Source organism: Astyanax mexicanus, chromosome 15 (assembly GCF_023375975.1).
Source record: "Astyanax mexicanus isolate ESR-SI-001 chromosome 15, AstMex3_surface, whole genome shotgun sequence".
NCBI lineage: Eukaryota > Metazoa > Chordata > Actinopteri > Characiformes > Acestrorhamphidae > Astyanax > Astyanax mexicanus.
The window spans coordinates 12194649-12220726 of record NC_064422.1 but is presented as its reverse complement, the minus strand read 5'-3'; the positions used below and the strand labels follow the sequence as shown (position 1 = coordinate 12220726).

Sequence of the window (26078 nt, the reverse complement as noted above, 5' to 3'; positions counted from 1 at the left end):
AGTCTTACACACTGCTTTTGGATAACTTTATGCTGCTTTACTCCTGGTGCAAAAAATTCAAGCATCCATCTTCCTCTTAATTATATTCCAGAGGTTTTCAATTTGGTGAAATCAGACAGGGCCATGATGGTTTAGATAGATTGTTTCTGTTATTAAATAAAATCCTAATTTAAAATCCACTTTTTTTATTTACTCAGGTTACATTTGTCTGATTTACCCGAAGACTCAGAGAGAGCAAGAGATTTTCCTGAGGGCAGGGAAGCACTTTTAAAGAAACACCGCACAATTCTCTTTCTATCAGGAGTAGAACATACAAAAACACCTTCTTTACTGCAAAATAAAGTATAACATTTGTAGTATTTATTCTTATAAAGTTTCCAGTCCTTTGGAGAAAGAAAAGACTATTACAGGTTCAGATCACAATAATATCTAATCAGTAAAAGGGAGCAATTTATAATTTTATATGATGAATGTAAACACTTTATAGCAAAATATAAAGCTGCAAAAACAATTTATCCATATAAATAGTTAATTGTATATGTCTGAAAATAAAAAATAAAAATTGAAAATCTGAAAAGCGCCTAAAAACGTTCCTGGTTTTTATCATATTCTGGCCATTACATGTTCAATTAAATAATTAAAGTGTCTTAAATAAATTTTGTAAAGGCTTCCAAGTAATATTAATTCATGAAATTGCCTTTCAATTGTTTAATATTAGAGTGAAAAGCCTTCAAATGTGAGTATGTAATTTCAGGCGGAAATTAGTAAAAATAGGCTTGGAGCTTAAGAGGTTAATCTATGATACAAAAGCCAAAACAGATAAAAAAAAAAAAAAAACCTGTAGGGGGAAAGTACTTTTTCCCAGTACTTTATAGATATATATTGAGATTTGGGCAAAAAGACCAAAAGACATTGATTGACCGAGTGAGCGAACAAATAAACATAAAAAAAAAAAATTAAAAAAAATACAAGAGAAGAATCCAGACAGAATAACAGACTATTACATCAAAATAACAAGACCTCAAAACAGGCATAACATATAAATACTGTATATATAACTCATACAGTAAATTTAGATTGTGTTAAGCATTCATGCTCAATAAAATGCATTGTATTTATTTGACTTAGCAGTATTGATTGGCAATGTATTTATAATATGTATTATGTATTTAAATGCCGGCTTTTCTTTCTTATTTTGTCCATAATTCCCTGAGAAATACAGATGTCTGCTCCATAAATTCAACAATACACAATATCCTCTTTACCACACTCAGGAACTTATAATACAGCTGTAAAGTGTTTTCCAAAGTATATGGTTTCCAGTTAATGGTGTGTGTGTGTGTGTGTGTGTAATATGCTATTAAATCTGATGCTAAGCATCACTGATGCTAAACTCATCACAGTAAATGAGTTCCAGCAGTGAGGAGCATCTCACAAGACAGCTGATGAGCTTGTTTTCTATTGATAAATGGTATATAACAAAGAATCTATAACCTATAATTTTAGTAGCTATTTTGAATAATGTACATAACATATATTTCCTCAACTTATATTGTATTACATCTAAATCCTCCTCATTTCATCAGCATGCTTAGCGTATTAGTGTAATTTGTTAAAGTTGTTAAATTCCTAACAGCACGCCATCTATCACTACATGGGTCATCAGCCATCATCTACCCCATTTATCAGCAGACAGCGACTATTACAGGGCCACCACTAACTAGAGAATATGCTTCATTAAGCATCTCAGACATCTCAGAGCAAAAACACTGACCTGAGATAAGCTCCTGTATCTAATCTCATTTTCTGTAATTATATTAGGCGTTATATTAAATGTGAAGGGTTTATTTTATATAAGCGCTTTAACAATCTTGATAAAAATGAACTAATATATTGTTTGGGTAGTGGGCAGAAAGCTGACCACAGATAAAGGAATAGAGTATTAATAACACACATATTACAAGAGGAAATGATAAACTAGTGTATGTATGTGCACCAATATAATGCACCAACAAAAAAGGTCTGAACAACAAAATACAGCCTAGTTTTGCTGGATGGCCATTGGCTGCACTGAAACTGTAATGCTATTTCAACAACTATTAAAAAACAAAAATGCTATGGAATAAAATATAGCATCTACTATGTTTAATGTGCCATTTCTTATGAATCTGCCCAGCAAAGAACTCTAAGAGAGAATGTTTGATCCAATTGGGCTTCATTAATGCCATATTTAATGATGTAATAACAACATCATAATATAATATACATAATATACCCCATAATTTTCTCTTTTATGTTTTTTTTTAATCCTCTGTGATTTTATTTCCATCCAGAACGATCATTTACGTGTTTTTCTCAGACGTCCTTTGAGAATTGAAAACTACCGGCTGAATCATCTACTGTTTTTCTCTGAACTCTTTTTCGTGCTCCTCCGGTAATTTTAGTCCCGTCCGGACGCACATCTCTGAGTTTCGTCTCTTCGCCTTTAAAAAAATAGATATTTGTCCACTGCTGCACACCGCAATTACACTTAAACACTTTGGGCGTGCCACGGTTTCCACAGAAATCCACGTACTGTAAACACAACAGCGAGTGGAAATGGAGGAGCTACTGAACGCCGCAATGTCATGTGACCGAGAAAAACTAAAGCTTAAAAACTCACTGGTCCTCCTGTTTTTTTCAACTGCAGTCCAGATGCAGGAGATTTGTCACTGAGTAGAAATCTCCATGAACATTTTAACTGGTCAATGATACATACTACTGTGCAAATTGTTTTTGTATCATAGGTGCATATAAAAATAGGAACTGAATAACTCTGCATATTGTTACTATAATAAATAGATTATGAATTACAAGTTTTTGCAAGCTTCTCTTTTTCCAGGATTGCATTTAAATTTTACATAAAAGGATAAAAGCTTAAAGCACATCTTACTTTAGAGAGTTCTCAACCTGAAAACTACCTGTATCTGTTTCATGTCACACTTCCTCTACTCAGTTATGACTCCACAGACTCTGAGCAAAAACCCCAGTCCCCAAATAATGAGCCAAGAACGTCATGAAGTGGGTCAGAGCAGAAAAAGCTGTGTGGATTTGATCCTGGTCCAGAACACAAGGACAGGTAGACTGAGACAGAACTTCAGGTCTACAGGAAGTACCCAGAGACTGTGACTGTACCTGGCCAGGTGATTAATGGTGCAGTATGTGGGTATGTGGAGCAAGTTTACCTGCATTATGAGGATCTTTTTACCTGAACTAAGTGAATGGAAGTAGACACTTTCTGGGCTAGGTAAATACAGGTAATTTTAGCCTTGACTATGTGAATTAAATAGACTATTTTATTCTGTTATTGGAGAATAAAGAACTAATTTTGCCTGTGCTGGTTAAATAACAGTATTCTTACCTGGGCTAAGTGAATTAAAAAAACAATTTTATAAAATTTATAAAATAAATAAAAATGTTAATTTAACCTGGTGTAAGTGAATAAAAGTATTTTTTAACCTGGTCTAAGTGAATAAAAGTAATTCTTAAGCTGGTCTGGGCGAATCAAAGAAACTGTAGCCTGGTCTAAGTGAATAAACGTAATTTTAACTTGGTCTAAATGAATAAAAGTAGTATTTTTTTTCTGGGCTAGGTAAAGAAAGGTCATTTTTACCTTGACTAGGTGAATTAAATATTAACTATTTTATTTGGTATTGGAGAATAAAAAAGACTATTTTACATGGGCTAGGTAAATAGCATTATTCTTTCTTGGGCTGAGCAAATGAAAGTGTCCATTTTAACCTGGTCTAGGTGAATAAAAGTAATTTTACATCTGGTCTAAGTGAATAGAAGTAATTTTAACCTGGTGTAAGTGACTAAAAGTAACTTTTACCCTGATCTAGGTGAATAAAAGAAATTTTAACCTGCGCTACGTAAATTAAAGTGCCAATTTTGACCTGTGCTTGAGACTAAAATCTAAATCTCTGTGAAAAAAAGAAGCAATATCTACCTTAGATATCTAGACGAAAGTCATTTTTACTTTGTCTGGTTAATTAGGGAAAGGGATCAATAAAGGGATGTAATTATAAATCAATGTTTAAATCAAATTTTCCATGAGCCGCATGATCAAAACTTTAAAACACTTTAATTAGTGAGGTAAATTCGCTCTTACCTCGGTTGCGGGGCGTGAGGATGGGGATTTTGATGGGTGAGAGAGACAGTAGGTGAAGAGGATGAGCTGAAGATGCTGAGGGTCCTTGCGTCACGTCCGACTCCATGGCCATGAGAGCTGCTGCAGCCAAGGCCATGCGCTTGTTGCTCCGCACTCGTTTTATAGCCACGGGACAACCTGAAGGAACAGAGCGGAGGATTTTAACAGAACAGCTACGTCCTGCATCTTATTCCAGTTTTAACATCTCAAACTCATCACTGATCCCACAGGAGCTCCTCTCCATCACCTGCTCCTCAACACCTGAGCTCAGCATCGATCAGAAACAGCCAGCAGGACCTTTAATAACAGTACGAGGAAAGAACCGGAACTCTGGGATTCAGATTTAGCAGTATGAATCTTAAAATTCTTTTTTAAAACCTGCTGTAATCTAATATATGAAAGTTTTTGGGCAGAAAAGAAATTTAAGTTTACTGTAGTATTTTTTAGACCCTTTATTTTTGAGTCTTTAGCAAATAATAAGTAAATACACCTCTTGAAAAAAAAATGAGGGAGCACTTAAAAATAATGAGTTTCTTTGATTTTATCAAATTAAAAACCTCTGGAATATAATCAAGAGGAAGATGGATGATCACGCGCTTGAATTTTTGCACCAGGAGTAAAGCAGCATAAAGTTATCCAAAAGCAGTGTGTAAGACTGGTGGAGGAGATCATGATGCCAAGATGCATAAAAAAAAAAACTGTGAATAAAAAACAGGATTATTTCACCAAATATTGATTTCTGAACTCTTAAAACTTTATAAATAAGAACTTTGTTTTTCTTTCACTTCACGCATTTTTTTTTTCAGCCATTTCTCATTTTCTGTAAATAATTACTCTACATGACAATATTTTTATTTGGAATTTGGGAGAAAAGTTGTCTGTAGTTTATAGAATAATACAGCAATCTTCATTTTACTCAAACATAAACCTATAAATAGCAAAATTAGAGAAACTGATTTAAAAACTGAAGAGCTCTTTCATTTATTTATTTTTTTCCAGAGCTGTATATAGTAATTAATGCCAATTAATGCCAATTCCTGGTAGACACCTAATACCAATACTTACATTTCATCTAAGCAAGAGGTGACACTTTGAAGAATCAAAAATATGACATATCATATTCTGTTTTTTAAACACTTTATTATTTGCTTTTATTATTACTTCATTATTGAGTATTAATCTACAAATGCAAAAAAAAAAAAAAGATTGAATTTACTGTAGCCTATACAATGTATATATGATGCTACACATGTCAGTATTACTCAGAATTGTCAAATAAACTATCAGTAAATAATGTCTATTAGTACAGCACCAATAAATACTGTTGTAAGAGTCACCTATGTCACATATGAACCTTTAGATCTACATAATGTAATTTAAATTATATTACATAAATGCATCAATGGAACACTGATAACTACGTACTTTAAAGTGTCAATCCAAAGGTTTACAAGGCAGTATGATGTGTTACGCTCCTAAACACACGATAAAAACGTCCTGTTTTTTTTGCAGCGGCAGCAGAAACAAGGGCAGATAATAATGAACAGGATGCCTATAGAGTCAGCTAGCTGTTATGAAACTATCTCCCTCACATCAGCAGATAGCTGTGAGTAATTTATTTTATTCCAGCTCAGTCCTGGATGATGTGTGTAGGCCTGTCTTTGTTCTCGACTCTCGCTCGCTGCCAAACACGCTTTCATGGGGTTTTGCAGCTTCTTTCATCTGGGAGATCCAGTGATGGAGCAGTTCTATCAGAGCCCAGTCAATCTGGAGCCAGAACACAACCGGCAGCCTGGGGAGACCTAATCAGACCTAAACACACACACACACACACACACACACACACACACACACACACACACACACTACACACAAACACACACACACACACACACACACACACACACACACACACACACTACACACACACACACACACGCACACACACACACACTACACACACACACACAATTAGACTGATGTAAGACTCTGTGAGAAGCTAACACTGCACTATACTGCACTACAAATGTTTAGCAACCTATATACCCCCACACACACACACACACACGCACACACACATACACACCCACACACACACATTTCAGCATGGTATCCTGGTACATGTTGGCCGAAAAACATGGTGGGGACCACAAAAAAGGTCCCCTCAATGCTTTTGGTGTCTACACCATAGATGGCCTAACCTGTAGTGATTCCCTCAACGTAATAAAACCAACAAACACACACACATGCACACACACATACATTTTAGCATGGCATCCTGGCACATTTTGGCCAAACACATGGTGAGGACCACAAAAAAGGTCCCCAAAAAGCTTTTGGTGTCCACACCATAGGTGGCCTAACCTGTGGTGATCCCCTTAATGCAACAAAACCAACAAACATACATACACACACACACACACAACCCCATCCATGTAATAAACACAAATACACACAAATTCCAGCATGGTATCCTGGCACATTTTGGACAAAAACATTGTGGGGACCACAAAAAAGGTCCCCTCAAAGTTGTTGGTGCCCACATGATAAATGTGCTAACTTGTACCAATCCCCTCCATGTAATAAAAACAAAAACACACACTTCAGCATGGTGTACTGGCAAATTCCAGCCAAAAACATGGTGGGATCACAAAAAAGGTCCCCTTAATGTTTTTGGTACACACACTACAGGTGGGCTAACCTGTAGTGATCCCTCCATGTCATAAAAACAAACAAACGCACACACATGTTCCCCTCCATGTAATAAAAAACACAGAGCCCAGTCAATCTGGAGCCAGAACACAACCGGCAGCCTGGGGAGACCTAATCAGACCTAAACACACACACACACACACACACACACACACACACAAACACACAAACACACAGACACACACACAAACACATACACACATTTCAGCATGGTATCCTGGCAAAATGTCCCCACAAAATGTTTGGTGTCCACACCATAAGTGGGCTAACCTGTAGCACTCCCATCTAAGTAATAAAAACAAACACACACACACACACACACACATTTCAGCATGGTATCCTGGCACCTTTTGGCCAAAAACATGGTGGGGACCACAAAAATGGGCACCTCAAAGTTGCTGGTGCCCACACCATAGGTAGGCTGACCTGTAGCAATAACCTTAATGTAATAAAAACAAACACACACACACACACACACATTTCAGCATGGTCTCCTCAGTTAACTGGTGCATTTGGGTCTAAAACATGGTGGGGACCCTCAAAGTGTTTGATGTCCATCACCTGTAGTGATCCCCTCCATGTAATAAAAACAAACACAACACTCATTAAATCATTAAATACTCAAATAAAGTGTTCAATGGCAGAACAACAGTATTAGCAGATTATTAGATTTTTAAAGAGACAGTCAATTTATGACATAAATTTATGAGCTGGCATACTTTCTACGGGTTCGGCTCTCGACCAATCACAACTGTTGACACATAACATCTTAAGCTATCTAGTTCGCTCAAACTTTCATGCGCCCAACACAGCAAACAAAGCCCTTGCGCAACAACTGTGTTTTTTTTTTTGTCTTTTTCTCTGCAATTATGTCAAATTGTTTGTAAAGCCATGCAACTGTCATCTTTAAGATAAATATGTAGAAGATTTTACTATGCTCCAAATATTACTAAATATTAACTTAAAAGAAAATATATAATATTCTAAACTGCCTCTTGGAATTCCTTGAGATTTCCTCTTCAAACCCCACCATATCTCAAAGGGTTAATGTGATTACAGCAACATGAACATGATGTTACCTATTGAGAAGTACTGTAACACCATGTCCTGTAGAACCACAGATTTGAAACTGTGCCATAAAATGTGCTTAAAAAAGGACAGGCTGTTCCAAACCTTCTGTGAGGTACTGTAAGCTCTGCCAGAAAAGAGCATGGTAGTTCATATATATTTGACTCATGTATATTATATGTTGATTTAAAATTAGTATTGCTTTTAATTTTTTAGCTATTTTATTCCCTATTATTTCTATTCTATTATTTTCTTTTTTATTAAATGTTTGATGCTGTAAATGTTCAGCAACATTGTAAATGAAGGTGACCCTCAATGTTTTCCCAAGCAAAAATAAAGGTTGATTGATTGATTGATTGACTGTGTTATTATTTATGATATTATTATTGAAGCAAGAAGTGACAAAAATTAAAGTATTAAATTCAGCCACAATTATTTTATTTCTCCAGTTAACAAATACATTTGATTCACTGTGGATTCAAATTATCCTTTAAGCTACAGTATTAATATTTTTAAAATGGCTACAGTTTCTTCCTTGTATGCAGACTTTGAATTTACCCTCCGGTATACCGTATGAACCACCCAGCACTAGCTGCCATGTTAACGTCATTAACCTCATTGGGTATGCTTGGTATTGGGTAACCACTGAGCCACCACTGCTCTACACAGAGCTTAAAATTTAACAGAAATATTGCATTAACAATAATTTATAGATTTAATTCACAGTGCCTCCACTGTCAGACAGTCAGAAAGTTATAAATATACAATTTATTTTAATTCCTGGAACCAAATCTTTGCAGTTAATGACTGTCTGAAGTCGTTTGTAACCCCCAGACATCACCAAATGCCCAGTTTCCTCCTTTGACGCAGATTTTATTTTGTACTGGAGTTATTTTTACATGTGAGAAAAAACTGCTGTCCACTACCAGACAACATTGGGACTTATTAAATACAGATTTACCTCAAGAAACAACCCACACAAAGTCTGTCGTGTTCTGGACCTTGCAGGAAGAATTATTTAGTCTAGTATATTTAGTCTAATATATTCTGCACGACTGCTTTCGAATAAAACAAGAAAAAAACATTAACAAAATGCACTTTCTTTGTATTACTTTTGGTCTAAAAAAAATAAGAAACAGAGCATGCATATTTCAACATTTTACAATAATATATGTATTTTCTGCTATGTATTGTATAAAATCATGTTACCACTACTTAGCAGTGAAAGCAGTTATTACCTAGGATCCCACTTTATTATAAATATTATTAATAGCTGTGTAATTACACATTAACAATCCAAGATACAACAGTGGGTACCACTTTAAAATAAGCCTCCATATTAGTAGTTTATAAAGGTGTTTATTAATGTTTATTAATTATGTTAAAAGCCATTAAAAAGCAGTTATAACACATACATAGAAAGGGCAAAAGTGGCCTGTCTTGTACCAAATAGTAATTTCACATTTGTATATACTTTTAAACATAACCATTGGAATTAGTGGCACTAGCTAGCTTGCTAGCCTGGTGGTCACCATGGTTACTGCAGAAGAGATTCCACCGACATCACAGGTGTGACATCACACATCTGAGCGTATGTAAGCAGGAGTACTGTCAGTTGGGGTTCAGACTAGAGCTGGGAGACGCAGTATCTGGACTTACGAGTGAAACTTGCAGTTACTCAGGACGAGCAGCTTTAGTGAGGAATGTCTTTTTTCAGTGCGCCTAAACTGAATCAGGCCGAGCTCCAGCTGGAGAGAGGTGCGTTATGGGACAGATTTCATTTTGGTTAGCATGTTTAATTTCTCTTAAACTAAATCAAATGTTCTCAGATCAGTTTTAAATGTTGATTTTAAAACAGTTCTATATATATATTTATATATATATATAAATGTGCTGTGATTGTAATAAAATAATTTAATATTCTTTTTTATTCTTTTCTTTTTACAGCTCCTCCCACGGTATGGATCATAGGGGACAGCTATATTCGCCGTGGGGAGGAGATAGCGAGGAGCTCACTGGGAGGTGACCTGGGACTGCAGGCCGAGGTCAGCTGGTTCGGGTGGGGGGGACTGAGGTGGCGAGACCTCGTCCCGTTCTTTAACCATTCCCTGAGAGGAAGAACGGCTCCGGACGTGCTGATCGTCCACTGTGGCGGGAACGACCTCGGAGGGATGAACCCCGTTCATCTCAGCGCAGAGATGAAGGGGGATCTGATTGATCTCCACCGTCGTTTCCCACACATGAAGCTCCTGCTGTCAGATATCACCCCCCGCCGTCAGTGGAGGTCCACCACTCACCCCAAGGAGATCGACGCGGCCCGGAAACGGGTGAACCGCGAGATGTGCGATTTCATCTTGGGAGTGGAGGGGGGTGTTATTCATCACCCAGACATCGTGTTCCACGACCCTCGGCTCTTCCTCAGAGACCGGGTTCACCTGTCCCCTTTGGGGAACAAACTGTTTTTACATGACATCGCAGAATCCCTGAAAACCTTTATCTAATAAAAGTGATTCTGCTGAAATCATCTGGATTCATCTGAATTCATTCAACACTGACAAACACCAGGAGAATGAGGACTTTACAGTCCAGTGAAATCAACCACTCAGTATTAGATGCTAATAAATGTTACAGTTTTATTTTCTGTAATATTCAAAATCTGTAAACTTAAAAAAGGCTATTTTGTAAACAACAGTAACTTTATTTTTGTTTGTTTTTGTATATAAAATAAACTAATGCAACAAAATAAATACCAAATTCTAGAGATTGGGTAGATAACACAGTTCACCAGCCTAAACATTTCAAATAATTCATTTAACCCTCCTCTTATGTTTGGGGTGAATGTGACCCTATTCAATGTTTAACGCCTTTAAATAAGCACTTAATATCAGTTTATTTACTTCATATTTGGTGACGTTTCCTAATTTAATGGGGCCAGCTGGGTAAACATAAAATTAAAGAGATGGTATGTTTTTTTTTTTTTTGTGTTCTGTACACATTTTATATACATCGGTGTTGTTTTGGGGTCAGTTTGACCCCAGGCTGTTTTAGCTGTGTAAAACATACAAAACATATATGAATTTTACACACATTTGTATTGAATGATGTGAGGATCACTATGACATGCAATTTTATAATCTTCAATATACTTTAGAGCCCTAAAATAATATAATTATAACTATATTCGTTCAGGGGGGGGGGGGGCGGGGAAAACATAATTCTCATGTTTCTCATTCTGTGGAGGAATATATTGTTCCTACAAACATTTAGATACTTCACACAACATAGCTGTAATGCAGATATATAAAATGTTTATACAGAAGCTTCTAAAGCAGTTCTCTCTTGGTTGTCTGTGTGCTCTCTTTTTCTGCTCTCTCTCTCTACTGAAAATGACGTCTGAATGAAGGAGAGATTTTCTTTCAGTGAGGTTTTGTCACTCCTGTGATCATTTTTTAAATGGCTATTTAAGTAGTCAACAAGCAAATATAGCATGTGATATAAACTTGGGTAAAAAGTCATTATTATATAAGAATTTTCTGTAGTTTAAAATTGCTGGGGTCAAATTGACTTTATCGCAAGTTTACCCTATTCACGTTCTCACCACAAGCAAACTGCTCCAGAGTTCGTTTGGGACCGGATTAAAACCACCTCCTCTAGCTGGTCTCAGTCTCTTTATTCTGATCCACATCCGAGTACAAATAAACTAAAGTCTGTTTTAACTGGACCAAATAAGGCTGGTCTAAAAACGCCTTTAAATTTCTTTGTAGTGATGCAAAAGTGGTGCTTTTGAGAGATTGAATCAAATGAAGGAAAAGATTCGATCTTGACCACACAGACATCTACAGAGCAATCAGACACTTCATTTGTTTGTCTTTAAGTTTAAAAAGATCTCAAACTGTAGAGCTGGTTCTTTTTCAGAGATCCTTTTGATTTAACAAATGCTAAGGGTTTGACAAATTATGAGCAATAAATAATAAAGCAATGCAGCCTGTGCTGTAATGCTGTTGTGTAACCTGTTGACCACAAACACAGTTCTGAGATCAGAGATCAAAATTTTCAGCTCACATTTACAAGCATTTGGGGACAAAACATTCTGATCTCAGATCAGCTGCTTGCCCTGAGGTGTGTACCAAAGTGCAAAAAAAAAGATCTGAAAAGTTTTGAAACTGTGTGAAGTAACGAAACCTGTTTTGGGACAGTCACAAATATATTTTTTTTCATATTGATACTTAGAAGCAGTGTATCAAATCACTGTGTTTCAAATGAAGTGATTTTGTTTGAATCTGAGTTTCAAGTTTGACATCTCTATGTGCACTATTTAACCCCTTCAGACCCCTTTTTCCCTCTTATCATTCCGAATCATTTGGTTAATTTGGTCCAATCTCTCAAAAGCTCCAATTATCCAACTTTCACTACACACATATAACCTTGCTTACGCTAACTAACACACATATAACCTAGCTAACTTTGCTAGCTAACTAACACACACACACACACACACATATAACCTTAGCTAACGTTAGCTAACATTAGCTAACGTCTTTCTTCCATCAGTCGTCATTAACTTAATTTCTGTTAATAACTTTAATAATGTATTATTTAACTATAATAACATATAATTAAATAACTAAAATGACTTTCTATATTATTTCAGTAGATATGTTAAAAAACATAATTATTCTCACTGTTGTTTCTTTTTCAACTGATGTGTTTTGTAAGTGCTTATTTATGTTTTTAAAGTGTTTACAACTTAATTTATAACCATTAAGAAACTCCTTTATAAACTATTTATAAACGGTTTATAAAGGAGCCTTATTTTAAAGTGGTACCCACCAGGGTAATTATTGATGAAGTGTACATTGTTATTTATAGATTAATTACAGATGTATTAACCCTCCTCTTATGTTTGGGGTGAATTTGACCCTATTCAATGTTTAACGCCTTTAAATAAGCACTTAATATCAGTTTATTTACTTCATATTTGGTGACTTTTCCTAAGGTAATCATTGAAATTAGTGGCACTAGCTAGCTTGCTAGCCTGGTGGTAACCATGGTTACTGCAGAAGAGATTCCACCGACATCACAGGTGTGACATCACACACCTGAGCGTATGTAAGCAGGAGTACTGTCAGTTGGGGTTCAGACTAGAGCTGGGAGACGCAGTATCTGGACTTACGAGTGAAACTTGCAGTTACTCAGGACGAGCAGCTTTAGTGAGGAATGTCTTTTTTCAGTGCGCCTAAACTGAATCAGGCCGAGCTCCAGCTGGAGAGAGGTGCGTTATGGGACAGATTTCAGTTTGGTTAGCATGTTTAATTTCTCTTAAACTAAATCAAATGTTCTCAGATCAGTTTTAAATGTTGATTTTAATACAGTTCTATATATATATATTTATATATATATATATATATATATATATATATATATATATATATATATATATATATATATATATATATAAATGTGCTGTGATTGTAATGAAATAATTTAATATTCTTTTTTATTCTTTTTTATTCTTTTCTTTTTACAGCTCCTCCCACGGTATGGATCATAGGGGACAGCTATATTCGCCGTGGGGAGGAAATAGCGAGGAGCTCATTGGGAGGTGACCTGGGACTGCAGGCCGAGGTCAGCTGGTTCGGGTGGGGGGGACTGAGGTGGCGAGACCTCGTCCCGTTCTTTAACCATTCCCTGAGAGGAAGAACGGCTCCGGACGTGCTGATCGTCCACTGTGGCGGGAACGACCTCGGAGGGATGAACTCCGTTCATCTCAGCACAGAGATGAAGGGGGATCTGATTGATCTCCACCGTCGTTTCCCACACATGAAGCTCCTGCTGTCAGATATCACCCCCCGCCGTCAGTGGAGGTCCACCACTCACCCCAAGAAGATCGACGCGGCCCGGAAACGGGTGAACCGCGAGATGTGCGATTTCATCTTGGGAGTGGAGGGGGGTGTTATTCATCACCCAGACATCGTGTTCCACGACCCTCGGCTCTTCCTCAGAGACCGGGTTCACCTGTCCCCTTTGGGGAACAAACTGTTTTTACATGACATCGCAGAATCCCTGAAAACCTTTATCTAATAAAAGTGATTCTGCTGAAATCATCTGGATTCATCTGAATTCATTCAACACTGACAAACACCAGGAGAATGAGGACTTTACAGTCCAGTGAAATCAACCACTCAGTATTAGATGCTAATAAATGTTACAGTTTTATTGTCTATAATATTCAAAATCCTATTATGTTTGGGGTGAATTTGATATATATTCTTTTGATATATATATATATATATATATATATATATATATATATATATATATATATATATATATATATATATATATATATATATATATATATATATATATATTCTTCAAAATAGGCACCCTTTGCTCTGATTACTGCTTTGCACACTCTTGGCATCATCATTCTCTCAATGAGCTTCAAGAGGTGGCCACCTGAAATGAAAAGTTTTCCAACAGTCTTGAAGGAAGGAAGGAGTTCCCAGAGGTGTTTATTAGCACTTGTTGCTCCTTTGCCTTCTTCACTCTGTGCTCCAGCTCACCCCAAACCATCTGGATTGGGTTCAGGTCCGGTGACTGTGGAGGTTCAGTTCATTTTTTTGTTAAGTACATAAAACTCCACATGTGTTCATTCATAGTTTTTTTATGTCTTCAGTGGGAATCTACAATGTAAATATCAGTCCTGAAAATGAGAATGTGGGTCCAAACTTTTGGCCTGTACTGTATTTTGTGGAAATAAAAGTTTAAATGTTGATCTTTTGTCATATATTCGTCTTTTAATATCAAACCCAATTTTTTTCAGTCGACAGCAGATAAACATAGCATTGGATTTACTGTTCTAGTGCTTCTGTAGGGGGCTGTATAGTGAACACAGGAGCCCTGAGATCACGCTACTCCTCACTGTAAACACATTTTAAATGCACTGCAGTGGGAAAAACCTCACGCTTCTGCAACACGTAGCTCCAAAACCTGCAGCTAAATGAGCTCCGAGCTGCAGGAACACGCATCCTACTCCAAGCCACGGAAACGAACAGCACTTTATCTAATGGCGCTGAGTGGGAGGATCAGAGACGGGGTGGTTAGCATGCATGAGCACCACTCAGAAAAGCGGGTCAGCAGGGAAGCATCATATGGAATCGCTCCAATAGCATTCCTCGCAATATTTCACATCATTCAACTGAAACCGGAGAAGAAATGACTTGTTCATGCTTGAGGAAAAGGTGTTGGATTGGACTTGTAAAGTATTCTAATACTGTAGTACATTGAGTATATATGAATAAATTAATTAAGCCTAAAAACTTTTCTTGAACACCTTATATATAAACTCCTAAATATAAAGGTGGTAATGGTTACTAATTAGGTTGTAAATGCCTTAAAAATCATTAATAATCAGTTATAACACATACATAGAAAGGGCAACAATATAGAAGGCTGTGGGTTCACTATTTGGCAAACAACAGGTCATTGTTACCCTTTCTACGTATGTGTTATTATTAACTGATTATTAATGATTATTAAGGCATTTACAACCTAATTAGTAACCATTAATAAACTAATTGTAAACCATTTATAAACCCTTTATAAAGGTAGTCTTATTTTAAAGTGGTACCTAAAGGTGTTTTGAAATGTTCTTTGAGTGTTACAGTAAAACAAACAAAAAAAAAAACACTTTTGACCCAACAAAGAAACAAAGAACCATATTTGTCATAGTGATGTGAAGAACCTTTAGCAAATATGCTGTTTGTGTTCAAATTATAGCCAGGAAATTAATCTAATTTAATCAAAACCAATATTCGTAACCTTTCAAGATATTTATTGTATTGTATGTTATTGTTTTGGTTTAGTTTTATTCTGTAAATATGATGTTTTTGATCATGCATTGTCCCCTTAAAAAATGTAAATGTTAAATGTTAAAACTTAGATTTTACATAGGTAAACAGTCTCATAATCTTTTTACAAATTACATTGTCCCAGAAACAATATACACACTAAATTATAATGTTGTCATTTAAAGATTATGCTATGCCACTGATAGAATGTTAATATAATATAATAATAATGCACTTACTCCCATTAAACAGCAGTAAATATATATAATATATATAAATATATATAATTTATAATATAACTCAACTGGGCAGCCAAGAGAAAAGTTTGCCACTTTACATTGGCGGCTAAACAAGAACTTAACCCAAAATATAAGCTAGGAAACACAACCAGGTAGCCAAAACAATGGTGCAACAGGAGAAGTTGGCAATACTTCGCAAAGCCTCACAAAAAAAAATGAACACGGTATATTGTTTATGAACAAACAGCTGATATTAGAAACAGATGAAGATGATTAATACTGAGAAAAAGTATTGAGACTAAACTGTTCATGGGGAAGCGTAGTTTCATAGATTTAATGGAAGCAGAGGACATACAGTATCTAAATGCATAGTTCTCTATGGAACAAAAAGTAGTTCTTTTCTGAAATTGAACTTTTAAATCATCATTTTCACATTTCTAGCAGAGATTAAGTAGGACGCAAGACAATCGCCAACTCAAATACACTGCGCTTGCTTTTCTTTTACGCTGGAGGGCCGTTCTCCATGGATGCACCATTAAATAATGGTGTAAATTATGCATCCTGCAGGTGGCTCTCCTGGGGAAGAAGAAGCTGAAACATGAGTCGTGAGATATTTTTAAGAAGTTCGTACAGAAGTACAAAGATTGCGCAGCATCAAAAAACATCGTTATTTCCAGTGTCGGTGTGGGCTCCCTCGCATCTCCAAAGCACAAAGAACCCAGTAAATCCCAGAGCCATTGGCTTTCAGATGAGTCGGACGGCTTTGCTTTGTCTCTCCGGAGCGGCAATTACCGCTCGTCCTACCCAACACATCCCCGAACCTGTCCGAGCACCTCCCCGCCAATATACGTCTTCATTAGCTCCATTTCAGCTACAATCGATATTTGTTGCTTTTGGTTGTTTTAATAGCGGCGACTCATGTGTGTGTGTGTGTATGGAGTGTGTGTATAGATGTGTGTGTATGACATGTGTGTGATGTGCTCGCTCTCCAGGGGGTCTTGTTTCAAGCAAATTGAGCACAAAAAGACAGTAAAGCCTGAGAAAGCGTAAATTCAGCCGGAGCCCCGAAATCCTGCAGGATCTGTCCATCTCGCCGTGGTGCTGAAACTGCAGGAGAGTACAGTCATTAAACCCAGTTCTATCTCTACAGCAGAGCACTACAAACACTCTTTACCTCCGCAAACTGTGCCAAAGTGGAGACCTAGATAGAGTACTCTCTCTCTTTCTTTATCCTTCTTTCTTTCGCACTTAAACTGTCTACAGTCTTCCTACTGTTGCCTTAGTTAGGATCTACCCAATGCATTCAATCTCAGACCAATGAAGCAACACATATTTCTTAATTCACCCTTATTACCTCAATACAACTCAGTATAACTTCAATACAGCCATAAACACAGTTCTGGAAAAAAAAATAAGACACCACTTCAGTTTCTGTATCAGTTTCTCTGATTTCGCTATTTATAGGTTTATGTAAAATGAGTAAAACGAACATTGTTTTTTTTTTTTATTCTATAAACTACAGACAACATTTCTCCCAAATTCCAAATAAAAACATTGTAATTTAGAGCATTTATTTGCAAAAAAATGAGAAATGGAAATGCAGAGCTTTCAGACCTCAAATAATGCAAAGAAAACAAACAAGTTCATATTCATAAAGTTTTAAGAGTTCAGAAATCAATATTTGGTGGAAGTTTTATGCATCTTGGCATCATGTTCTCCTCCACCAGTCTTACACACTGCTTTTGGATACCTTTATGCTGCTTTACTCCTGGTGCAAAAAATCAAACAGTTGGTTTGATGGCTTGTGATCATCCATCTTCCTCTTGATTATATTCCAGAGGTTTTCAATTCGGTAAAATCAAAGAAACATATCATTTTTAGGTGTGCTCTCTTTCTCTCTCAATATCAAGTACTACAGTAAGATTAGTAATTTTCTCATATCACACCACCAAATTACATACTAATAAAGGTCATACAAATAAAGCGTAAAGAAGAGACTAAATTATTTACCAACATCTAATTTAGGCTATATTGAACAAAGAACAAGACATTAATAAGCCCTAATTTGCTTGGCTCATGTTCCTATGGTTTCCAACTTGGAAACCATAGGAACCATTTAACAAAAGCAACACAGCAACCACCAGAAATTCTACTAAAGTGTAGATCAGCTTATCACCTACTGCATGTCCTTTTGTCCCTTCACTCAAACATCATCTCCATTCTGAGCATCAGAGCAGTAACACATGCTAAAACACAGGCTGGATAATAACAGTAAGAGTCTTGTTTGCTCTGTAAATGGATCAGCGGAAGCTACTCGAGGTGGAGATTTCCCACAGTAATCTGTTAGAAAGCTAAAGCTGCCCTGTGGGGAGCGTTTTCTCCTCCAGCTCCAGACCAGATTACTCCAGCTGTTCAGGACTCGTACGGCTGTGTCTCGTATCCGGTCCTGGAAAAGCACGCTACACGAGGAAACACAGGGAATCTGCTCTAAAAGAGTAAATACATCAGCGTTCATCAGAAAAGAGAGGAAAATGAAGAAATTCAGCCTGGAATATCACTCATTATACAACAGTTAGCTCCGACCCTGCAATGTGATTGGCTGAGAGGCGTTTTATGAGTGACATTACCTTATTAGGCGATAATGCTCTGTAACCGAAGCTCTCCATGTAAAAATCCGCCACATACAGGTAACCTAGCAATGATGTAGCGCTTACAATACAAATACAAACTAAATGCGATGTCAGTAAACACCACTACGGAGCTGCTGCAGACAGTGAGGAAGTGGTTGAGGAAGAGTTTCATTGATTCGTTGATTACATTTCGTTGATTACTGTGCCATTTTTTTGTAAAGTGCTACTAGCACAAATAATTAATTAATCCAAAAAAACATATTTAGATTAGTCAACTACTTGAATACGAACACTTCCTCATATTTATCTCTTTCTGTGAAGATGATTGTAGCCATAGAAACTTGTCATTTATGCTCCTTTTCTTCTCTTTTGCATTCGCTCTTTATGTCTGTCTGCTGCTCCCCATCCCCTTGTTTAAATTTTGTATGAAAATAAAAATTCTTAATCACAAAAAATAATAATAAGTCAACTATTGAAATAAAATAAGCACTAGCTGCAGCCCTTCAGTCTCAATATATTAACCTGCATTAAAATCAAGAACAAAAAAAGTAAGTGAAAAAGTGTTCCGCTTTTTATTCTCTCTATTAATCCAATCTTTGCTATAAACTTTTCTCATTGAAAAAATTAAATCCCGAAAGGTTCCATATGAAAGTCTTTAGGCCTGAGCGGGTCTCATTACGCGTCCCCGGAGACGACTACATGACTGATCTGCAATAACCAGTCCACGTCCCCACCCAACGCTTCATTGCTCTCCTCTAAACTCCATTTTCCAGGAGCTGAAATATCGTGACAAGGCGACCACAATGACTTTTCACATTTCATTAGGTCCTGTCAATAACAGCGGGCTCAGATTAACGGTGATGAAAAATGAGTTTTTTGTGGGCAGGTCTATCAAGCAGTGGAATTGGAGAGTTAAAGCGAATTCTTCTTCATTTTAGGCGAAAACCACAAAGAGGGCACCAGCACGACCTGGACTCACGTATTCACCGCAGACTCTTTCTCAAACGTGCTCTCGGGAACTGGAAATCTAAAGCAGAAATTTGGATTAAAATTGAACATTTTAATGGATTCCTTCTTTTCTTTCTCTCGGGTAATAATGTTCTGCAAATGTACTTTTCTTTCAGTTTCACTGTCACATCCTGGTCTCGTCTCGTGTCTCTGTGTGTCTTCCCCACGTGACCTATGCTCCCCTGTGTCTCCCGTCTCAGTACCTTTCCACCACTTGTCTCATTTGTAGCTCCGCCCCTTCCCCAGGTGTTTCCAATTATAGTGCGTTTCCTGTTTCTTTAAATAGCCCTCCTCTGCCACTTTGTCTCCGTCGGTCTTTGCACCTTCCCCTGTTGTTTTGTCTCTCTGTGTTTCTCTGCGTTTCATAGCCCTAGTTCTTGCTCCGTGTTTATTTCTTGTTTAGTTTTCTAGTTTCTTGTTTCTTCCTCGTTTCCCCAGTTTATTATTTAGTAGTGAATAGTGACATTTCACGACTGATTTCACGACTGGACTTGTTGACCTACTCAACATAACTCAAATATTCACTATTCACTGTATACCTGTAACTCTACCTCTTCACTACTTTACTTTAACTGATGCTCTCAAACTTTAACATTAAGAGACAAGAAATTAAATTAATTAGGAGAAATTAAACTCTTGATGAGTTCAGCACAGCTGTTAACTGAAAGCCTGAATTCCAGGTGACTCTACCTCATAAAACTGACTGAGAAAATCCAGCCAAGAGGAAGAGGAGCTACTTTGAAGAATCTAAAATATAAAACATATTCTGGTTTGTTTTACGCAGTTTATGTTCACTTCATAGTTTGAATCAGGTTAGTAAAAAATAATTAAATAATGGAAAGTACATTAATTTAAGGTGTGTCCAAAATCTTTACTGGTATTTTATACAAGTAAAAATTTTTAATTAACTGTTTTTATTTTTAAGTATAGATTTATCCTCTACTGACTCTATAGTTCAGAGTCGAACTTCAGCTGATTCTTCTACACTTTAAACATTTTTAAATTGGAATTTTAAACAATTTAAACTCATTTCTACAATTCTTGCTGATTTTAATGTATTGTTGCTCAGATTTTTTATTAAGGCTTTTTACCTAGTCTATTTGATAAATTAAATATTTAAACTTGAATTTTTACCATTTTTTTAGCAAACCAACAAATGTTCTGAATTAAAATCTCAGCATTGGACAGCATTGTGACCTCCATTCTGTTACCTGTATCTAATTGAATCTTCTCTATATAATCTTTTATTGTCTTTATAGTGTCATACATTGTTTTGACCCCATTTTATATAGTAATTTATTTATGTTTTTTATTTTTTTGTACTTCAGCTTTAGTTTAAGTCTTTATTGCTATATGTTGTTTTTTATCTTATTTTTTATGGTTTTGTTTTTGATTTTGGTTTTGATTTTTATGGGTCTAGCCCTTGTTTTTGACTCTTGTCCGTCTCCTGGCCGTGTTTCCAGATTGTGTTTTAATTTGCATTTTATCTGAACGCGTCTGATTGCAATCTTTCCTGTAACAGCCCACCTCGGCTCACAATCTCAGAACCTGAAGGGGTTCCTAATTTTACTTGCATTGCTTTCATTCCACCAGGAGGAATTTATTTCCCCAGTGGATTTTAATATTGATGCAATATTTCAAAACCCATGGAGACACTGAATGAGCTTCTACTCGCTAGACATGCTGGATAAATATATAAAAAAAAAAAAATAAATACATATATAAATAAATAAAATCGAGGAAAAATATGTTCTATGTTGATGTATACTGCATAGCACTATTTTTAGAAACACACATACATGCAAAACATGTATCAACAAATGCTAACAAATTATGTTTACTTCTGAGCCATTAGGTTTGCGTTTATATTGATGTAGAAAATATATCCATAATATAGACCTGGTAAACGATATTTTTTTATGATAAAAAAATGCAGAGTAAATATTCCTAGAGAAAAACGAGCTCTGGAAATGATATATTGAATATATATACATACATATATACATAATATACATATATACATAATACATTATACATAATTAATTCATTTATTCACATTGCAAATTAATATAACATGCACATTCTTGGTAAAGATGCAAAAAAAATACCTCTTATTTTACTTCTTAAGCATTTTCTATTACATTTACAATTAGGATTTTCAGTAACGTTTTTTTTATTTTTTTTATCGAATATAAATCCATTTTATGTATTGCTCATATATATATGTAGATATCCTAAATAAATTCTAATCCTAATTCCCAAAAATGCCTGACTTGTAAAACCAGGATAATTATTACACTAATAAAACACTAAAAAACCTGGTTAACCAGCTTTTTCATTATAAATGAACTGACCGATCTGTTTTCGTTCAGAAGGGAAGAATATGGCACTTTTTTTCTATATACAAAAAGGTTTGTGATAATTGGAGCAACTGAACTGGAAAAAGAGCCGTATTTGCTTTAAAAAAATATCTATTTTTCGTGTTTTGTGTTTTACAGATGGTTTTCTGAGCACGGTGACAGAATTCCAGCACTCTGTAGTTTCATTATCTGGACATGCTGCAGCAGTGAACTGCACCACTGAGCAGATTTAGACACAGCCCTGTCATTTTCAACATGGCTAGAAAAATAGCCTTCTCACACCTCTGACTGTTTTTACTGTTTTTAATAACTTTTTGTTCATATAAATCTCAACAGGGTGAGTATATCAACTTTTTTATATAGAGGATGCTTAGAAATTACCCAGGGTTCCTTGGGACCTAGTCGATTATCACATGCCTTCCTCTTGAAGTGATATTTGTTGGTCGGTCAGTTAATGCTAATAATGGTCATAAATTTTCTCTTGTAAGATTATAAATCCTTTTTTCGGATTTATGAAGTATCTGGCTTGATCCGTCATAAAGAAGAAAAGAGATCCAGTCCAAAAATTGTAGTTTCGTCAGATTTATTCAAAGAATCTTCTGAGCAAAACAGTTTTGGGTACATCGAAAAATAAGGAAAGAGATGATTGAAAAATGAATTGGAATAAAAAAGGTGAAAATAAAAGAAAACCGCAATGGTGTGAAAGTTGGGGCTTCCAGAGATCTCGGCTGCGTGAACAAGACCTGGGTCTCTGATATGCCCAGCGGAGAAAAGAGCTTTCCCCTATTATTTAAGTGAGGTGTGTTCAGGTAAACTTCTGTGACTTCAGTGGCGGAAAACACAGGTACGCCACTGACTGATTAAAACCCTGGCGATAGCAAAGAGCCTCACGACGCTCCATGCACAGGATGTACAATAGAGCCCTTAGGTTTAGATTAATTTCAGTATTCCCACTGACTCTGCTTGCATCACTACTGACAAAGAGAAACTGCACACCAACAGTTCCAGCTAACCACAGATAGCGGGCGTTAGCATTCACAGCTACATGTCGATAATCCCTCAAACAGCCCGGCTCCAGAGACTCAGACAAAACCAGCCAGCCCACATCAGACTGCACACGTCCAAATGCTGAGAACTGTGTGGTTGTGTTCACAGAGCGGATGGTGAGCCAGAGCCGGCAGAAAGAGCAGCTGGTCTGAAGCTGACCTTTGTAGTTCGCGATTATGGGGGCGGAGGGAATGTGCATGGAGGATTGTTAGAACAAACCACCAGAGCTGGAGGCAAAACTGAGCATTATCAGGGTATATATAACTTACAACACTTAATATAACCTTCCAGACACCAAGAGAATCCTGCTGTAGAACCACAGTGTAGTCATCAGTTCCAGTCAGAACTGGATAGTAAATAAAAAAAGAGAGATCTGTAAAAATGATGAGTTTCTTTGATTTTACCAAATTGAAAACCTCTGGAATATAATCAAGAGGAAGATGGATGATCACAAGCCATCAAACCAAACTGCTTGAATTTTTCCACCAGGAGTAAAGCAGCATAAAGTTATCCAAAAGCAGTGTGTAAGACTGATGGAGGAGAACACGATGTCAAGATGCATGAAAACTGTGATTAAAAACCAACCAGGGTTATTCCACCAAATATTATTATATTACGCTCTAAATGAAATTTTTTTTATTTGGAATTTGGCAGAATCAGTTTTCATGCATCTTGGCTACACTGACAGCCACTACTTTTACTCATGTATCTAATAACCATTTAACGATGTGTATTACTGTCATAACTCCTGTTATTCATGACACTTTAGTGTAAGAGGTCGTCATGTTGCTCTCAGAATCAACTCTTAACCCCTTGAACTCTAGGCTGTTTTTGTGTGTTTTTCTCTGTTTTTGTTTTCAGTTCCTCTTTCAGGTCTTATAACACAGTAATTATATCAGAGAGACACATGCCCTGATCTCTTTTACTCCAGAAGACATACGGCTGCTCAAAAATATCATCATTTAAAATGTAAAAGGAAGCAGAATTGTTATATTTTCCTGGAACTGATCATGTTTAGCTCAAAATTTTACCAAGCGCCTGTTTTTTTTTTTTATTATTATTTTTAAATGTATAGACTTTAAATATATTCACACCTAAGATATAATCTTTTCAAAAATGGCTAGACTAGAGTGTTTATGAGTTAAGAATAGCATACGAATATTGATGATTTGAGTTCATTACATGGCTTATTAATTATTACTTTGATAAAATACATGGAGAAACAGCATCAGGCGGATTTATTTTATTTTTCTTGATAATCAATAATCACACCTCTAGGATACATGTAGATACTAAAAACCTGACACTCAGAGCAGCCTATGCCTTTCAGTATTTTAATCATCAGGACACACAAAGAAAACTATAGTAAACTATATATACAAAAATGTAAACTTTTTAGTCTAAACAAATAAAAAATTTAGTTTAGTGCAAAATAACTACTTAGTAAAAATGTGCAAGTAAAATAATAAAAACTATATAAAGTAGTGCGCACACCATACCTAGCTTTAGTTTGAGTAAAGCAGGTAGTTTCACACTTTTTCTGTGGACACTTTTGAGTCTTTATTTACTGATATTATTTGTTTTGAAACATCATAAAAATATGTTTTTCAGCACTAAAGGTGCTGAAAAACATATATGAAACCATATATGGATTATGTTTATGTGTGAAGGGATTCCTGAGTAATTAAGCTGAGAACACAAGGTGAGATTTTGGATGGAAAATCCGTCCGTAGGGTTCTAAGGGTTAATGATGCTAATACTAGAGCACTGAGTGACTGCATCTACACACTGCAGTTACTAAATGCATATTACTGTCAAAAATAAGCAGCAGAAATGTCAGGAATCTTCAGAGGAAACAGATCAATATAACTTCACTTGAGAAAGAACAACTAGTGTGACGTTATCGGCACCATCCTCAACATCTGGCATCAATTCAGTGGCAAACGACTCGCTGTTCTCTGATCCCCGGGGAGAATGTCGGAGGTTGGCAAACATTGAGAGAAAAGATGCAGCCGTAAGTTTGACAGTGTTTCACAGCAGATTAATATTTGTTGTGCTTTAAAGAGCCCTAAAGCTTCGGCAGACTGACACCGCACGCTGGAAAACTGCACTGTTTCATATGCTGCCATATGTATTCCTGCCATATACTGTAGCTGCTTATGTTTTATTCTGCGCTGTGTGGAGAGAATGTGCCACGAGCCTATAGGCCCAGTGAAGAATTACCAATCCATCAAATATTTAATATTCTGTAGTTCATATCTGACCATACGGACACCGGCGTGACGCTCACCTCCTTCTACCAAGCTGAGGAACATGTAACGGATATTACTGGATGATATGAGAGATGAAATATTACTATTTAACAAAGTATTCTGACAAAGATAAGTAGTATAACAGCATAAAAAATGCTTCGTACACCCACACACAGTAAGACATACGTTCATGGAGTTGCAACACTACACAAAACTAGTTTATATACACACACTCTCAATTTAGTGTTTTTCTTTTATATAATTTTAAAATGTTCTGTACTTTAGGTTAATGCTACAGGCTCTGGAAAACATTCAGGGACCACTTCAGTTTATGAATTAGTTTCTCTGATTTTGCTATTTGCAGAAAATGAGAAATGGCTGAGATAACAAAAAAAGAAGCAGAGCTTTTAGACCTCAAATAACGCAAAGAAAACAAGCTCATATTCATAAAGTTTTAAGAGTTCAGAAATAATCAATATTTGGTGGAATAACCCTGATTGGTTTTTAATCACAGTATTTTTCATGCATCTTGGCATCATGCTCGGCTCCTCCATCAGTCTTACACACTGCTTTTGGATAACTTTATGCTGCTTTAGTCCTGGTGCAAAAACATTACGTTGTGAAGAGGTAGAGTTACGGGTATACAGTGATTAATGAATATTTGAATAACGTTCTAATCCAGATTATGGTAGAAACTCCTCAACTAATGAAACTGGATCT

General features: G+C 36.2%; 3 protein-coding genes across 3 annotated transcripts in view; 2 read left to right on the top strand and 1 right to left on the bottom strand.

The window, feature by feature from the left end:
• The window catches only part of tcerg1l (transcription elongation regulator 1 like), a 170009-nt gene that overhangs the window by 115533 nt on the left and 28398 nt on the right, over positions 1 to 26078 (bottom strand). The window contains exon 5 of the mRNA XM_022669105.2: positions 4151 to 4327. Coding sequence (XP_022524826.2) covers positions 4151 to 4327 — 177 coding nt within the window. The remainder of the gene's footprint in view (positions 1 to 4150; positions 4328 to 26078) is intronic.
• On the top strand, positions 9568 to 10493 carry LOC125781173 (uncharacterized). The gene is made up of 2 exons (XM_049464467.1): positions 9568 to 9727; positions 9917 to 10493. Exons 1-2 carry the CDS (start codon positions 9673 to 9675, stop codon positions 10468 to 10470), a joined length of 609 nt encoding a protein of 202 aa, XP_049320424.1. The 5' UTR covers positions 9568 to 9672; the 3' UTR covers positions 10471 to 10493.
• Positions 13084 to 14073, top strand: LOC125781174 (uncharacterized). Its single transcript, XM_049464468.1, has 2 exons — positions 13084 to 13241; positions 13497 to 14073. Exons 1-2 carry the CDS (start codon positions 13187 to 13189, stop codon positions 14048 to 14050), a joined length of 609 nt encoding a protein of 202 aa, XP_049320425.1. The 5' UTR covers positions 13084 to 13186; the 3' UTR covers positions 14051 to 14073.

Bases quoted from the DNA above. Each gene is read 5' to 3' on its own strand.
- LOC125781173 (XM_049464467.1), top strand. From the start codon at position 9,673: ATGTCTTTTTTCAGTGCGCCTAAACTGAATCAGGCCGAGCTCCAGCTG. The intron at 9,728-9,916 runs GTGCGTTATGGG...TTCTTTTTACAG, and splicing joins CGAGCTCCAGCTGGAGAGAG to CTCCTCCCACGGTATGGATC.
- LOC125781174 (XM_049464468.1), top strand. From the start codon at position 13,187: ATGTCTTTTTTCAGTGCGCCTAAACTGAATCAGGCCGAGCTCCAGCTG. The intron at 13,242-13,496 runs GTGCGTTATGGG...TTCTTTTTACAG, and splicing joins CGAGCTCCAGCTGGAGAGAG to CTCCTCCCACGGTATGGATC.